At 39.1% G+C, this 17,387-nt stretch overlaps 3 protein-coding genes across 3 annotated transcripts in view; all 3 read right to left on the reverse strand.

Annotated features, from left to right (window-relative positions):
* ttn.2 (titin, tandem duplicate 2) overlaps positions 1-17,387 on the reverse strand; it is a 161,554-nt gene that overhangs the window by 121,875 nt on the left and 22,292 nt on the right. The window contains 11 exon segments of the mRNA XM_089133368.1: positions 135-413; positions 505-783; positions 868-1,149; positions 1,245-1,523; positions 1,631-1,918; positions 2,007-2,285; positions 2,409-2,690; positions 2,780-3,058; positions 3,147-3,428; positions 3,725-4,288; positions 4,421-4,699. Of these exon segments, the coding sequence (XP_088989494.1) occupies positions 135-413; positions 505-783; positions 868-1,149; positions 1,245-1,523; positions 1,631-1,918; positions 2,007-2,285; positions 2,409-2,690; positions 2,780-3,058; positions 3,147-3,428; positions 3,725-4,288; positions 4,421-4,699 (3,372 nt within the window).
* Positions 4,917-10,043, reverse strand: LOC148978378 (titin-like). Its single transcript, XM_089133539.1, has 4 exons — positions 10,025-10,043; positions 8,512-9,260; positions 5,980-8,430; positions 4,917-5,000 (listed from the first exon to the last, which is right to left on the reverse strand). Exons 1-4 carry the CDS (start codon positions 10,041-10,043, stop codon positions 4,917-4,919), a joined length of 3,303 nt encoding a protein of 1,100 aa, XP_088989665.1.
* Positions 9,516-17,341, reverse strand: LOC148978379 (muscle M-line assembly protein unc-89). Its single transcript, XM_089133369.1, has one exon. The coding sequence runs from the start codon at positions 17,339-17,341 to the stop codon at positions 10,403-10,405; it is 6,939 nt and encodes a 2,312-aa protein (XP_088989495.1). The 3' UTR covers positions 9,516-10,402.

The raw sequence follows: 17,387 nt of genomic DNA on the forward strand, positions 1-17,387 counted from the left end.
ACGTATAAATACATGAAAAAAAGCTCTAAATCAAAAAGAGCTATGACACGATGACTGAAAAATAACGTTGAAGAAAAAGAGATTTAAATTGCAAAAACATAAAAATGCATTAGTCTACAAAAATTACAACACACCTTTTACTGCCAGTACTGCTGTACATTTCTGACTACCAGCTTCATTCTGAGCATGGCAAGTGTACTTTCCACCAAGGATTAATGGCACACTAGAAATGTGTACCACTGCAGTCAGGTTCTCAAAAGATATCTGAACATGCTCAGATTCCTTGATCTCATGGTCATCTTTCATCCAAGAGATGGTCATAGGCAATGACCCTTTCAAAACACACTGCAAGGAAACCTCACCACCCAGGAGGACATTTGTATTTTCCATCTTCAGCACAAATGATGGTGGCTCTAATTGAAGGATATCAAATGCAAGATGATGTTAGGACAATGTTAAAAAAAAAAAAAAAAACATTTCCAAGAATTCCCTAGACGTACTAACCTTTCATCGTAATATGAAAATCACAAGAGGTTTGGCCAACTTCATTTCCTACAGTGCACTGATATTTGCCAACATCCCCAGGTTCAAATTTCAAAATCTGAAGAGCTGCTACATCCTTTGTCAGGCTTATTATATGTCTTCTATCATTCCGGATCTGCTTTGACTCTTTGAAACAAGAAATCTCATAGGGAGCTGAGCCTGACACAGTTCCTTCCAACACAACATCTGTGCCTTTAACAATTTCTTTGGATTCAAAAGGTTTCACAAATTCGGGAGGTTCTGAGATAAGAAAGCACCAATTAGCTAATTGAGAACTGCTTTAACCAACAGGAAATGAAGTAAGATGATTAACTTCAAACAAACCTTTGACTGTAACCAAGCAACTGCATCTATCACTACCAGCTTCACTTGATGCTTGGCAGATATAATCTCCACTGTCTTCAACACAGCAATTGGAAATCTTTAGTGTAGCAACTGAGTCAGTGAAGGCCATTTGGTATTTTTCATTTGAGCTAAATTCAGTCTCATTCTTATACCATCTAATATTGATCTCTGGGCTGCCAGTCACTTTACATTCCAAAGTTGCAAGACTCCCATTCAATACAAGTTTATTCAATTCAAGCTTCATCACGAATTTTGGAGGTTCTATAAAAAGAGAATGACACATTGAGATGAATAACTAAATTCAAAATACCAAAAAATAAAGATGTAAAAATATCATCAAGAGTAAGAAAAGGCACCTTTCACAAATAAGGCAGCTGTGCATGAGACCCGTCCAGCATCGTTAGAAACTTGGCAAGTGTATTTTGCAGACTGATTTGGCTTCACAGAGTGCAGCTCCAGTGAACTTGAGTTGGCTTCTTTCTTGATGAAACAAGTTCCTCCAGTTAACATTTCTTTGTCTTCTCTGAACCACTTAATAATAAAAGGCGCTGTCCCAGTGAATGCAGCTTTTAGAACGACTGTAGTTCCTGGTATAACATCTTGGCTTTCAGGTTTCAAAGAGAAGACTGGGGGTTCTAAAGTTCATTTGAAAGAGTGGGGGAAAGAGATTATTTTAAGAACCACATTTCAAGATGACAGCAAGCAAATACAAAAATTATAAAATGGGATCTAGTAGTCTAACCTTTAACAGAAACAGTTCCACTTGTTTCACTGTGTCCTGCAGCATTAGTTGCATGGCAGGTGAAAACCCCAGCATCTGATGTCTCTAAATCTGTTATTTTCAGTGTGGCAGTACTTTCCTGCATTTCAGTTTTATATTTTGTTCCAGTTGTAATGTCCTGTCCCTCTTTGAACCAAGATATTGTTATAGGCTGGGATCCTGACACTTTGCATTCCATTTGAATACTACCACCAACATTACCATCTACCTTTTTAAGTGTTTTTGTGAATGTCGGAGGTATTATTTTATCTGCTCAAAAGAAGTAAAACACTATTGTTAAAAAACACACACACACACACAAACAACTTAAAGATAATTTAGGAAGAATACCACTAACCTCGAACAATGACTGAACAAGAACACTGTTCTTTTCCAACCCGATTAGAAACTTCAATTTTGTATTCACAGCTATCTCCCCGCTCTGCCGAGAGGATTTTCAAGACTGCCACATTGTCTTTGAAAGAGATTTTGTATTTTCGACTTCCTGTCATCTCTTTGCCATCTCTGAACCATTTTACTTTGAGATCTGGACTTCCTGAAACTTTGCACTCAAGAGTTGCAGAGTCACCTGCTGTTACACTGATGGATGGAGGTTTCTCAACAAATCTAGCTGGTTCTTTAACAAAAATGAAATAAATCAATTAATAAACCAATCAATTAACAACAACAAGAAGAAGAAAATACGTACTACAAAATAATATATTGCTAAATAGTGATATGTTTATGGTTTAACTCTAACCTTGAACTGAAACAGTGGCATCACATTTTTGTTTTCCGGCCTCATTTTCAGCTTGACAAGTATATTTTCCCCCATGGTTGATGGCCACATTTGCTATTGCCAGAATAGTGATGCTGTTTTCAAAACTTGTGGTAATATTAGGATCATCATCTCTGACTAACTCTGAGTCTTTAAACCACTGAACTGTGATAGGAGCAGAACCTTTAAGAGTTCCTTGCAGTTTCACAGCACTGCCTAAAACTGCAGTGGTGTTCTCAACCTTCTTTACAAAGGATGGTGGGTCTGCATAAAAAAAGCCAGATTAACTTTCACATTAAATAAAACATTAACAACAAAGCATTTTTTAGGCCGTTGAAATTGATTGTACCAACCTTTCAATTTGGCCACTGCTTTTGTAGATATTTTACCAACATCATTGGAAATGCAGCACTGATAATCTCCAACATCTGCACTTTCAAAAGATTTGATTTCCAAATATGCAACTGAGTCCTTTGAAACAATACTGTACTTCTTGTCAGAGGAAACTGGGTTTTTATTTTTAAGCCAGGTCACCTCAAATGGAGCAGTGCCTGTAACTTCACATTCAAGCTGAGCTGTGGACCCTTTGACTACCTCCACCATTTGCAACTCCTTTTTAAATGTAGGAGGTTCTAAGAATAATAAAAGCAATAAGAGTTATATTACATTAAATCTCAATATAATGAGCTTTAATCATAAGGTAAGAATCGTGTGTATTACCTTTTACAGTGACTTGAGAGCTGCAGCTTTCACAGCCAGCCTCATTCATCACTTCACAAGTGTAATTTCCACTGTCAGATTCAGACAATTCAATAATCTCAAGAGTGGCTTGGCCAGCCTTAAATGTGATTTTTTGTTTTTCAGAGGAGCTAAGCGGTTTGTCATTCAAAAACCAAGTCACGTGGAGTTCAGGCGATCCTTTGACAGTGCACGACAGACGTGATGACATTCCTTGTTTCCATAAGATCTTAGGCTCTAGCCTTTTCACAAAGACTGGAGGTTCTACGGATTAAAATGCAATGGGGGGGAAAGATTTTTGATTTGTTTGAAAGAAACAGACAAGTTAAGAAAAGACAACTTCAACAGGTAAATATAAGAGATATGTGAAGCACCGTCATGAAAAAAAGCTGTAAGACTTAATAAAAGAAGAGCAGCATCAACTGATGCTTAAGCTTTGTGACATCAGTCTAAGCAATGCAAATATAATAATCTGCTCACACCGACAGAAATTAATACTCAGTCATGCAGATTTGTTTCAAATGCTGCACTTACCAAGGGCATTAATCTGAAAGTCTTACCTTGCACTGTCACGCTAGCAGAGCAACTGGTGCTTCCTGCCTCATTGGCAGCAGTACAGGTATATGTACCTGTATCTTTGAGTTTGGCTTTTTGAATCTCAAGACAGGCTATTTTGTCTTCAAAAGCTAGTTTACAGTCCATTGTAGTATGGAGTTTCTTGCCATCTCTCATCCAGATGATGGAAACACCAATATCTTCATCTACATGACATTCAAGACGTAGTGGGTTTCCCACAGCAATAGTGATTGCCTCAAAGCTCTTCACAAAGTTGGGTTTGTCAACAACCCTCAGTTCAGAGCAGCATGTAGCTGTACCGACACTGTTTGAAGCTTTGCAAAGGTATGTTCCCTGATCACTTTGTTGTAGATTCAAGATTTCAAGAAAATATTTGTTTTTGTCAGAGGATGCTTTGTAGTGATCATCAATTGAAATGGCAATATTGTCTTTATGCCAGACAACATTCATTGGGTCAGAACCAGAAATAACACACTCAAATTTTGCCTGCTTGTCCACATATAAAGTCATCGAATCAGGCTTTGATACAAACTCTGGAGGGAAAAGCTCTACAAAAAGAAGATATCAATAAGAATATATGAACACTTTGCCAACAAAGTATCAAACACAAAGCATGTCAGCTCCAGAGTTAAATATTTCAAGACAACCAATGGACAATAAGAAAGTTATATTTGTCTTACCTGTCGCACTTAGTTTAGCAGAGCAGCTGTCACTTCCATGGCGGTTTGACGCTTTGCATGTATATTCTCCACTGTCAGCGGTTGATGGGCTAAAGATCTCCAGGGATGAGGTGTGATGAAAGCTGATAATTCTGCATTTGTCACTATGTCTGAGCTCAGAACCAGACTTGAACCACTTGAAGGTCACACCAGGAGCCTCCATAATTTCGCATTCGAACTTTGCAGGGCTGCCGACATTGACCTCCAGATTTTGAATTTTCTGCCTAAAAACAGGTGGCACTAAATTGTGCCCACAGATAAAAAACAAATTAGAACATTATATTTAACATGTCCGATAACAAGTAATAAGCGTGAGAATGAAAAGCAGAAACCACTGATTGGCACTTTCATTACACCTTTAATGTTTTACAAAAATCATTTACTACTAAGTTCAATAGGTTAAATTTAAGCATTTCGGTACATCCTAGCATCTATAATATTTATAGATATGGTATTTTCAAAAAGTGCCAATTTCTGTGGTTACTGTAATGGAGTAAAAAAAAAGCATTCCAGCAGTGACTGAAGAGTAATGGTGATCTCGCTATGAGGGAGAGAAAAACAAATTCCATGAAGAGTGAAAAAGACTTGACATCTTGGCATGCAAGCAACAAAGATCAAGAATGAAGTGCTCAATGACTGATGAAACAATGAAAAACAATGGAGTATTTCATGACCAATTCACAGAGGTGAACACAAAAACGTGGAAAATACTGCAGGAGTGAAGGAGATGAATGTTGGAATGACACTGAAAGATCCAACGGGTTAAGAGTTGGTGTGAAGAAGTGAAGACATGCTAACATTTCAGTGATGGGTGGAAAAAAATGGTGGAAAAATCTCAGCATTGTGAAGAAGATCAGAGCAGAAGACATTACAAACGCATTTCCATATGAAACAAAGATCTATAGTGTACTATTAGTTGGTGTGGAGATACTGAGAAAGCACGTCTGATGAAGTGTGGCTATTTTAGCTATGAATGCCAAGAGTTAGTCATGTGGTGACAAAATAATCCCATAATTCCAACCTCTTAAGACCACAGTGAGGTGGGAGGAAGTTGAGGTCTTGCCAGCATCACCTAGAGCCTCACAGGTATATTCTCCTTGATGATCCTTCATAACCTTGCTGATTACTAGTGTGTAAGTGTCATGATCTGTGGAACACTTGAACTCTTTGCCAGACTTAATAGATTTTCCATTAAAAAGCCAATTCACTTTCTTTACATGTCTAATTTTCAATGAAAATGTTGCCTCTGAATGTTCCTCTATTATAATATCCTCCAAAATGTTTTCAAAAATTGGGTAACCCTCTTTAACAACTTCTTTCTCTAATTCCATAAATGCTTCAGTTATATATTCCTCCCTTTCCTCTCTCTGAAATTTGACTTCACTTTCAGTTAAAACAGACCCCGAAACAGCTTCGGTTGTCATACCTACATCCCTCCTATGCCCTTTTACTGTCACAGATCTGGTTTCTTGTTGCTCAACTTGGATAGACCGTTGAATCTCAATTTTTGATTGACTTGCCACATGAATAGTGGACTGTTGCGCAAAAGCTTGCTCTTTAGTGGTTACAGACTGAAAAGAGGCTTTGGCTTCAGTTTTTACAGTTGCAGATTGAATATTTGGTGATGTGAAAGGCTCTACATTTTCTGTCGATCTTACCATCTCCACCACAGGAGAAAGCAATTCTTTTGTAGAAGCCTTAGTTACCTGTAATCTTTGGGGCCTGTCGACTTGCATTGTGCCTGGCTGCTCTGAGGTCAGAACCTGTTGCTCTCGATAGACAATAGAGTAGAAAGCAGCTTGAAGTTCACTTCTGAGATCAGCAGTCTGGGGATAATCTCCTTCAAAAGCAATTGTAATTTCAAGAGGGGCACTTGCACTTGTGATAAGATAAGTGAACATGACACATTTGGGTTCTCTCCTTTCTTTTACCTCATGAATTTCCACAGCTCCTAAACTCTCCACTACATCCGCCAGGATCAAAGGCTGGTCAAGAGCAACAGCAGTTGCAAGAGTACTTTTTAACTGGTATTTAATGTCCAATGAATGGGGTTTTGGAGGCGCAATAACAAAAGTGAGCTCTTTGGGCAGCGTTTGGCTCTCTCTTGCCTCTGACACTAAAACAGTACCCATCTTTTGCTCACTGACAACTGCTGTGGTTGTTTCAGATTTTGTAATATCCTCAGATGACTCAGCTTTGATTACTCGCTTTTCTTCCATTAATACTGACTGTCTAACAGACTGCCCTTCTTGAATTTGAACTGCAAAGTCTTGTTCGGTGGCCTCAAGAGCAATACTACTCTCTGTTGAGATAGCCTTTTCTTCTACATAAATTAATTCAGATGGGATTTTGGGTTCCACTTTGCTTTTAGACACAAATTTCTCAATTGTTCCTATATTCTCTGTGTGTCCCTCCTCTATATCCTGACTCTCTGACACAGATGTCACATGCACAATATTCCAGTGATCTTCTTTCTGAACTAGGGCACGCTGCTGTTTAACATCACTTACGAAAGGAGTTTCCTTCGGTAACGGCACTGGCTCTGAAAAGACTTGAAGAATACTTTCAGGTTTGGGTTCTTTTCTGATTTCAGACTGCATGCCTGTAACAGACACATCAAGATCTTCACAATAATCAGCAGTATGCGCTCTTTTCTCTTCTGTACTTGCAGCATGATGACGGGCCTTTTCCTGCCTCTGTACTGCAATCTGTTTATCTGGTTTTTCCATTGAGATTATCCCTTCTTTTGTCAACGTATTTTCTAAGTGAATTGCCTGAAGATGCAAGGGAGTAGGAGCCTCCTTACCAGGAAGAATGGAAAGTTCTGTTGTTTGTGCTGAAAACTGAGAGGACTCCTCGCATGTCACTGTCTGCTGTAAATCCACTGCCACTGTATGCTTGAGAACAGGACTTTTTTGAGCATCTGCCTTGTCTGGGACAGGTTTCTCACTGCCAAACCTGCCTTCAGATGGAAGAATATCCTGATCTGTGATGACCTGTAAATGTAGAACTTGTTCTTCTTCTCTCTGGGACTGCACTGAAATGGCACTTTCTAAACCTGGGATCAAACTTGACTGATCAGCGTGGAGCTGATGCTTTTCCTCAGCAACGAGTGCTGATTTCAATGCACTGTCTTTGACTAGAGATGCGGTCTCCTCAACTGGCCTGTGCATTGATAACCTCTGTTCTTTTGCTAAAGTTTGAGCAGTCTCACTAACTGAAAGGACAACTGGTTCTGGTGGTTCTTTCTTCACTGTTGTCTGAAAGGTAGATTCTTGAGTTGACAGTTCTTTAGTGTGACCTTCTGTGATCTGTTGTTTCTCCGTTGAAACTGCACTGTAAAGTATTTTAACTCCCTCTTTAACCTGGTAGCCCTTTTCCTCCTGAGTATGCGGTATAACCTGTGAATGTTCTTTAAGAATTGGGAGTTTTGACTCAACTTGGTGACTTGATATTGGATACTTGGGCTCAGGAGATGCCTTGATCTGTTTCGTTTCTCTGGTTGATAATGGCTCAGCTTTGACAATTGTCAGTGGAGTTACACTCTCAGTTATGGCAGACATTATTTGTGAGCGGTGCTCTTTAGCAATTTCCAGCTCTGTAACCTCTGGACTTCTGATTCGTTCAAAGTGCTGTTCTGTGAAGCCTTGGCGTTCTTGAACTGCTGAGGTCATGGTAGCCATCTGGAGCTGTTTCAAAGGGATTGCTACCACTGGTTCTGGCTGAACTGAAGCAGAAATTACTCTCTCCTGCACTTCATGAGATTCCAACACAGCAGCTTGATGAGTCACCTGCTCCCTGTGCACAGTTGCAATGGAAACATCCAAGTCATGGAGACTGTCAACCTGCTCGCTCTCTACCATTTGCCTATCTTCTGTGCCAATGGTATAAATTACCGAATGGTCTCCCTGCAAACTAGCACCTGCCTGTCCAGGTAGGCTAACACTGTACAAACGTGATTCAGTGGCTTCCTCTTTCATGGACACCTTATAACTTTTTTGCTCTTGAACTAATTGCTGTTTATGAAATACAGAGACTTTTTTGTGGAATACTATCAACTCAGCACTGCAGCTTGCCTCCCCAAAAGGATTTACAGCCTTGCATGTGTAGAGTCCACTGTCTTTCTGTTTGATGTTAGTCATGATAAGAAAGCCAGAGCCATCTGGGTTACTCACAACAGAACAGATCTGGCTTGATTTAATTAGAACATTACCCTTAAACCACTGAACATCAGGGAGTGGAGTACCAGTAACTCTATACTGAAATTTCACCTCACTGCCCTCTGCACACTGCACAGGTTGAATTTGAGTGGTAAAGCATGGCGGTTGCCCTGGTATTTTAAACATTTGTTCCACCCACTTTTCTGCTGCTGATAATTGACTCACTTGTACTTTTAATATTGTCTTGCAGGTGGTTTGGCCAAATCTATTACTAGCGGTACAAGAGTACTCTCCCTCGTACTCTTTCTTTACTTGTGTTATTATTAAAGTGTAGTCATCTCTCTCTTCTACAAACTTATAAACGGACGAAGAAGTGATAATTTTTCCATTGTAGAACCACTGAACTTTTGGCTTTGGAAAACCAGATACTGTGACAGTAAACCTAACTGACTCTCCAACGGTAACTTCCGCAGGTGTAAGCTTGGACTCAAAAACAGGTTTCTCCTTTTTCCTTTCCAACACACTAGAAAAACGTTTCTGCTCTGGCTCGAGTTCAAGTGTTTTCGACTTCTCGGGTAAATGAAGTGATGTGCTGTAGGTTTCTTCCTCTTCTTCGGTCTTCACAGTCAAACTAGAAAATTCTGTATGAAAATAATGGAATTAAAGATTCAACAAAATATTCTCATCAATTACAAGTTTAGATAAAGATGGAGGTCATTCAGTATTAGTAAAGAAGCGGACATAATAATGCCCTCAAGAGATTAAAAAAAACAACAACAGAATATCAGTTTTATCATAATTTTATTTACTTTTCATGTACATAGAATTACAATAAATAGGTAGAACATAGTCATTTAGATTTCTATATCCCTATCGATACAGGTTTGACTACCTCACTACCTATATTTGTATCCCAAAATAATGACAATTGTAGATACATAAAGGCATAGAAATGAGAACACATAAGCAAATTATTACTCATAAGTCATGACTGTTTTTTTTTAATCTAACCTACTTTTATTTTAACATTTTTATTTACAACCTATTAAATCTTTAACTCACTTACTACTACTTTTAGAAAAACATGATCGAACTATACAACAAAAAATGTTAAATTATAACCCAACACTATGCAGTCTTATTTATACTATAAATTATGAACTTGGGCAAGGAAAATATAGTTTCTCCAAACATTATTAAAACTAAGTATTTAAACAAATTTTCTTTACTTTTTTTCTGATCACACTCTTAACATTAAGGAAGAGAGAAAATCACAAAAAGGGAAATAATATTCATGCAATTTGAATTAAAACAAAAAACTGTCAACATTTTAAATCTATTAGAATGGACATGCGTTAACAAGAAATTCAATGGGATCTTTCAAAACGGTGCTTGAAAATCTCACCCAAACTGTTGGCAGACATAAGCAAAGGTACAATATTTCATTATAACATGTCATTTCACCACCAAAAACAAAGTCCAAGACCATCCAAAAGGGAAAAAACTATCTGTCCCCCAAATTGGAAAACCAATGTAAGTTACTGAAGAGACATTGATGATAATTTCAGGTCTTTTCAATAAATTGTGGATCGATCATTAAAATATATACCACAGAATAATACTTTTGAATGCAGATTGAGTAAACGTTTCTATACATAATTTCACAATATTTTACAATTGTAATACATAAAAAAAAAATGTGTATGTATTGTGTTCAAAGTAAACAAAACGACAAACCTGCCTGACATTGTTTCATAAACTGCACTTTTAAACTGCGGTCAAATTAAAACACTTTTAACAACGAATTTGTTTCAGTGTAACCAGCTTTGTTTTGGATAATACATTTGAATTCACCTGCATCACTGTGAGTTACATTCGTTATAAGCAAATTGAAATGCCCTGATGCTTTCTCCTGGATAATATATCTAGCATTTTTTACCGGAGCACCATCTTTGAACCACTCTGCTGTAGGATTTGGTTTTCCGCTTACTAAGCACTGAAAAATCACAGGCGTACCTACAGCTGCAGTGACATTTTGTAGTGGGATTATACATTTTGGGGGAATTTCAGTGACCTGAAACTCAAAACTACAAGAGTTTGTTGATTTGCCTTTGAATTCTATTTTGTCATCTTTGGAAGGTTCCGCAAAGACATCAAAATTAATACTAACATATTTCTCTCCTTGCTCACTTGTCTCATTATCAGTAATGGCAACCAGTCTGACCGCTTTCTGAGACTCATCAAATTCCTGCTGGAACTCAAATTCAAGCTCTATCTCTGATGTCTGTTCTCCATCAAATGATGAATTTCCAACAACCAAGTCAAACTTCTGAGGATGAACTTTTGCACTGCCAAGAGAAACTGCAGTTAGTTCTCTTCCCCTTGTCTTTCCTGAGAATGACTGTGGATTCATAACCGTAAGCGATGCCCTGCAAAGTGTTTCACCAACAACATTAATAGCTCTGCATGTATATATGCCACTGTCACGTGTGTTGGCTTTGAGAATCTTCAGAAAATGATTATCACTATCTGAGCTACAGATGTATTTTTTCTTATCCATAGGAATCTTCACATTGCCTTTGTACCATGACACTATGGGCGAGGGAATACCCATTAAAGAACATTCAAACATTACATTTGTGTTTTCAGAAGTCTCAATGTCATAAATGGGGTTTATAAAGCGTGGCGGCATTTCTGTAACTTCAAAAGCTATTTTTAAATCATCACTTTCTTGAGTTATGAAATCCACAGTGCCTTCCTCAAACATGCTTGGAAGAACATCAAGGGATATGATCATACTTTTGTTATCAGCTGTATACTCTGGAATGGTAACAATCTTTACCTGTTTTTCAAACTCTTTCACCTCATTCTCATCTAACTCAACCTCCAACAAGATTTCTTGAGGAGAGGGAGACCTTGACAGATCCTCATCCTCCTCAACATCAAACTCAATGACATGCTGATGGGTAACAATAGGAGGGGGTAGCATTTGCCTTGCTTCCTGAGATATAACAAGTACCAAAGCAACACTTTTTGCCTCCCCAACATAATTAAGAGCCTCACAGATATATTCCCCTTGGTCAGCTTTTGTGATATTCCTAATTTCTAGGGCAATGTTATCACCATCTCTTTCAATAATAGTCCTCTCATCTGCTTCAAGCTCAGTTTTGTTTCTAAACCATTTCACTTCTGGAGTGGGTAGTCCAAATACCTCAGCACAGAACTGTAAGGAATCGCCCTCAAAAACTCTTCTTTTTGTAAGTGGCTTAAGGAAAGCGGGAGGAATTCCCTGAACCTTTTCCTGAAGTGTCCCCAAGCCTAGTGAACCACGTCCCTCTGGAAGAATCATACACTCATCGATAGTAAACACAGGGGGAGTTGTTTCAATACCCTCATCATCTGGAGAAGTGAGAAACTTAGCCGGGGAATAAAAACCTTCACTAGAGCTAGTTGAGAGTCTGTTATGTTCCACAGGGGAAAACGGATACTCAGGAGGTGTCATGACACCCCCTGGAGTCTCAGAGGGGGTATGGAAAGATTCTGGTGACTTTTGAATTTGAGAAATTTCAGTGGATGAAGCTGGTGTGTAGAACCGTTCTATTTCTGCCATCTCCTCACTGAATGTGCTACCAACTTCAATAGACATTTCTGACTCTGGCGACAATGGCCTTCCCCAATCAGTCGGTTGGTTATAGTAGTCATAAACAGCACTAAAAGTTACTTCCTCTTCCTCAAGTTTGGCAACACCAACAGCCCCTAGCCTAGCAGATTTTTTCTGTTGAGGTTGCAGTCTCTCTGACAAAGGGTAATCTGCCGAGTCAGATTGCAATACTCTGTCAACCTCAATTTTGGGTTTTACAATAAGAGGTTTTGTTATATCTGAGGCTTCCATTCCATCACGTTTTATATCAACTGAACTGACGTTATCTTGCGGCATGTCCTCAACTTCTGCTCTTTGAACACTGATAGTACCCATTTTTATGGGTTCAGTTATTTCAGCGGACTGTACCTGGGTTTCTAACATGACTGGTTTTTGAGCATAGTTACCAATTTCACTTTGCCTAACGCATGCCTCCTCCACTATAATTCTTTGCTCAACTGTGCTCCCCAAAACTGTTTTAGGGCTAACAGAACTGTCTTCTGGGTTAATTTTTTCAGGTAATCTTGCCTGGGGTCTGAATAAAGTAGGTGATTGCTGAGTCTCGGTAACATTTGCCAAGGATACAAAATGCTGCAAGTCAAATAACGTTGAGTCTATAGAAGCCATTCTCACATCTGACTTTTCTTCTATAGTGCTTTCTGTGTTGTCAAGAACAAGAACATCTGTTGGAGCTCTTAAGGGGAAGCTCTTAGCTGCAGTCAAAGTAGGATATTTTATCCTGTCCTCACTGGAGAGAATTGAAGTTATTTGTTCTTTTTCATATTGCCCAGGTTCAAGAGCAAACTCTGGAATATCTTCAACAGGAAAAGAGGCTTCGTCCTTTGATTGTGCTATTGACTCATCTACAAAAGATGTTGGTGTCTCAAATGCTTGTTTTAATTTTGATACTTTAACCTCTGCCCCAGATGACTGCAACCCACAGCCTGTTATTACAGGCATATCTGAAGCTGGTTTCTTAATGCGCTTAAGTTTGGGAGCATCTAGCTGTGGGTAATAGGGTTCATCCGTTTTGTTAATATCTTGAAATTTAGAAGGTTTGACTGAAGAGTCATAATCAAGAATGTCCTCACTTGTAAGAGTAATATCTTGGGATGGTGTGGAAGAACTTGATAAAGTCTTTGTTTGACCTTTGGTCATTTCTAAAGATAAGCCAAGAGATCTTGTTTGGTTATCCAGTTCTGTTTTGGCAATGGATGAAAATCCAGAGTCCAGAGTTGCCGAATCAAAAGACACATCAGCAACACTTTCAACCTGCCCAAGTTTGTTATTTGCAATACATCTATAAATTCCAGCATCAAGACATGTGAAATTGTCAATGAAAAGTCTATAACTTTTGTCTTGTACCTGAAATCTATATTTACTGTTATTAAGATCAAGGCAAATGTCATCATGGAACCAGGTGGCTTCAGGTGTTGGATCACCAATTATGATGCACTCAAGAATAGCAGTCTGTCCCTCTGAAACACTAATGTTTTCTAGTTCTCTGAAAACTTGGGGAGCCTCACGACCATCATCAAAGGCAAATGTGAACTTATGCTTCACTGTTTGAGAGGTGCCATCATCAACTGGAGATTCTGAGGTTTGCTCAACAGGCTTAAATGTGTCTTTAGCCTCATCAAACATCTCTAGCACTGGAGTTGGAGCAGTTATTCTGATCTCAACTGGTGAGGAGTGAATAGATGAAGATGAAGTTTGAGGCATGTGAATGACTGCTTGAGGTACCTGCAATGTGTATTTGTTGTCTAGCTCGGGTTTCATTAGGGCCTCAAGTTCTTCCTCTATCATTTCTTCTTCAGTGAACACTGACTCATCTGTTACTTTAACTTCTTGAGGAGGCAAGATACCTTCTTCAGTTACTTTAAATATGCAGCATGTACTTGCTTTTCCATGTTTGTTAGCAATATTACAAGTAACCACACCTTGATGGTCAACTGTTGGATAATAAATGGTCAGTGTTGATGAATTTGCTTTGGTACGAACATCAAAATCAGGGTCTCTCATTATAAGATGTCCATCTTTAAGCCATGAAACAGATGGCTGGGGATCTCCCTGGAATTGGCAACTTAATTCAGTCATTTGACCTCTCTTTACCTCAATCTCTGGCTTTAATGTCATCACAAAGACAGGTGCTCCTGGTTTTACTACACTTATTGGCTTTTTCCCTGCAATGGGAGAAACACTGGGGATTTCTCGTTTTGAGAGAGTTTTCTGTTGGCCTATTACATCAGGTTCATGTCTAGACATTGTCGCAACGTTTGCATCACCATGATGCTGCTGAACTACATCCTCATAACCCAAATATTGTCTTTCAATTCCTACAGCCACATCTGTACCTTTTCCTGTTGGCAAAGCTGTGGACATCAACGTTGTCTCAGGTAATACAACAGAAGGCTGCACATGCTCTGCAATGGCCCAATTAGATTCTAATTCAACACTTTCTTCTTGCTCAATTGGAACATCTTGTTGCCATTTTTTAATCCGCTTTGCTAGAGCCTCCTCCTCACTGACAAAATAGTCACTTTCAGTCCTTAACTTCTCACTATCAGCCTCAGAAATCATTTGCTTTTGTGTTTTAGACCCATCAGTAACATAGGAGTGAGAAGAAACATCACTAAAGAACCTCTCTTTTGCTGTTCTCTGAGGCGACACATTATTCGTATTTTCCAATTCAACATCTTCACATGTAGTTTTACTGAGAGTGTTATCTAAAGCACTCTCAGTAACACCACCCCAGTCAGGATCAATTTCAACAGCCTGTTCTTGCTCAGTCAAAACATCTTGTTGCCATTTCATTATACGTTGAGTCAGTGCCTCTTTTTCACTCACATGTTCGCTCTCACTTTTTAACTCATTTATTCTTTCTCGCAATAAGTGCAACTCACTCTCACCTGAGCATTCATGCAAACGTTTTTCTTTAAAGGAAGATCTTGAAGTCTTTTTAAATGTGGATTCCTTTTGAGCTAATAAAGCTGATTCTGCTTCTTCTTTCTGAAATTTGTCAAAAGATTGATGAGAATATGAGCCTTTTTTCTCTGACTTTCGGGGATAAACAGACTCTGCCTGATCAACCTCCACATCTTGTTGCCATTTTTGTGTACGCTGAGCTAAGAACTGATCTTTACTTCCTATGTGATCACCCTCCAAGTTTTTCCCAGTGATGTTCTCCATTGGCATAGCTCTATTTTCTAATTTCTGTACAGGAGCCTTTTTACTTTCCTGTTCCAGACTACCATCAGCAAGATTTTTTTCTTCCTTTAACATCCCTGCTTTTGTCCTTAAATACTCTTTGTCTGCTTGCTTCTCATGTGAAGGGATGATCTCCTTTGGACTGTTTACTGGATTGGAAGCTTCTCCTGTCTCTAACCACTGCAACCCAAATGGTTCCTTTGCCTTGACTTGTGGCTCTTCATTCCACTGCACATCCTGTTGCCATTTTCGAATGCGCTGAGCTAAGAACTGATCTTCACTTTCTAAGCACTCACTCTCAAGGTTTTTCTCAAGGATGTTCTCCACTGACATGGCTCTTTGTTCTAGTTTCTGCACAGGAACTGTTTTAACTACATCATCAAAAAATATTTCTTTCATTGGCTTCACTGCCTTGGCTCTTAATGAATCTTTTTCTTGTGACTCTTCAAGTGATGCGCTTATCTCCTTTGTATTGCTTGCTTGTTTAGAAGCTTCTCCTGCCTCTAACCACTGCAACACAAATGGTTCTTTTGCCTTGGCCTGTGCCTCCTCATCCCACTGACTCAGGCTTGCATCATCTTTGTGATCTAAAATATCATATTCTATATCCCTTTCTGACTCCTCTTTAGATGCGATCTCTTGATCCATCCGTGCATCAGATACTTCAACTTGAATGTCTTTTCTAAAAGTGTTCTCTGGAGGAAGTTCACCCTTCATAATTCGCAGTGCCCTAGATCTTGACTGAGGTTCAAAGGAGTGTCTGACTCTTCGTTCTGTTGATTGGGAGCCGAGTCCAGTAATTCTCTCTAGTCTGCTCTGATATTCTGCTGAATATCTACCACTTTCAGCTTGCTCACCAGGGCGAACAACATGTTGAATTTCGGGCAAAGTAGATGGCTTTACTCTGAGTCTCTCAACATAATCTGTGTAACCAGGCTCACTTGCAACCGATTCCACCTCAAACTCGGAAGAGGACATTGTTGATATTGAAAGTCTCTTTTTCTTTTTGACAGCCTTTTGTAGGAGACTAAGTTTTGCTTTAACCTCTCCATGAAGGCTCTCGGTGTCGCTAAATCTGTCACTGTACCTGTCACTACATCGGTCACTGAATTTATCACTAAACCTGTCACTGTATCGGTCACGACCTGTGAATCTGTCACAGTATATATCACTGTACCGGTCACTGAACCTCTCGTGTCTCTCGTACATCGGAGTTGGAGAGCGTGCACATTCGGATGCCGTCTCAAACTTGCTGTCTTTGTCTGGTGTTCTTGATGGGGATGAAGTTCTAAAATACATGGTGCGGAACAGAGTGCTTTTTGATCTATGACGTCCCTTTGTTTGCCCTTTGCTTTGTTTATCAAAAGGAGAGCCAACACATCTTAGATCTACTCTAAATTTTCTTTCTTTTGTTGAATCAGCTAATGAATCAGAGCTTGAGTGGGCTTTGTTTGAGGATCTAGAATGGCAGAAATAAGTTACATCTTGCTCTTCCCTCAGTGATACAAGAAGTGATGCTGTGGTTTCAGCAGAGCCTTCAGAGTTAATTGCCATGACTTTGTAACTGCCTGAATCTTTTTCCTTAATCTCTTTAATCGTTAAACTGGTCGCATGCATATGCATTTTACTCACTGTATTTATTGTACGATGGTGCTCCTTCTGTATCTGTCTATTATTATGAAACCACAATATCGTTGGAGGCGGCATTGCAACTAGCTTGCACCTAAAAGATGCAGTGTCACCCTCCACAACAGATTGAAATTTCAGCTTTTTGGTGAAGGAGGGTTTCAAGTTTTCAGATGGGGCTACAAGACCTTGATCTAAACTTTCTTCTGGGTCTGAAAATGCTTCATGCTGCAGTCCTCCTTTTTCCATGTGTTCAGCTCCTTCATTATAAAACAGCTCTGTAAAAAAGGGAGAC

The sequence above is a fragment of the Pimephales promelas genome, chromosome 7 (assembly GCF_988280905.1).
Source record: "Pimephales promelas chromosome 7, fPimPro1.hap1.1, whole genome shotgun sequence".
NCBI classification, from domain to species: Eukaryota; Metazoa; Chordata; class Actinopteri; order Cypriniformes; family Leuciscidae; genus Pimephales; species Pimephales promelas.

What these genes read in the sequence shown, in the direction of transcription:
- LOC148978379 (XM_089133369.1), bottom strand. Translation starts at nt 17,341, where the DNA reads ATGGAAAAAGGAGGACTGCAGCATGAAGCATTTTCAGACCCAGAAGAA.
- LOC148978378 (XM_089133539.1), bottom strand. An exon ending in GCTGCAGTGCTGAGTTGATA is followed by an intron (nt 8,431 to 8,511) that starts GTATTCCACAAA and finishes TCCATGAAAGAG; the next exon opens with GAAGCCACTGAATCACGTTT. An exon ending in AACAGTCCACTATTCATGTG is followed by an intron (nt 5,001 to 5,979) that starts GCAAGTCAATCA and finishes TCTCCCTCATAG; the next exon opens with CGAGATCACCATTACTCTTC.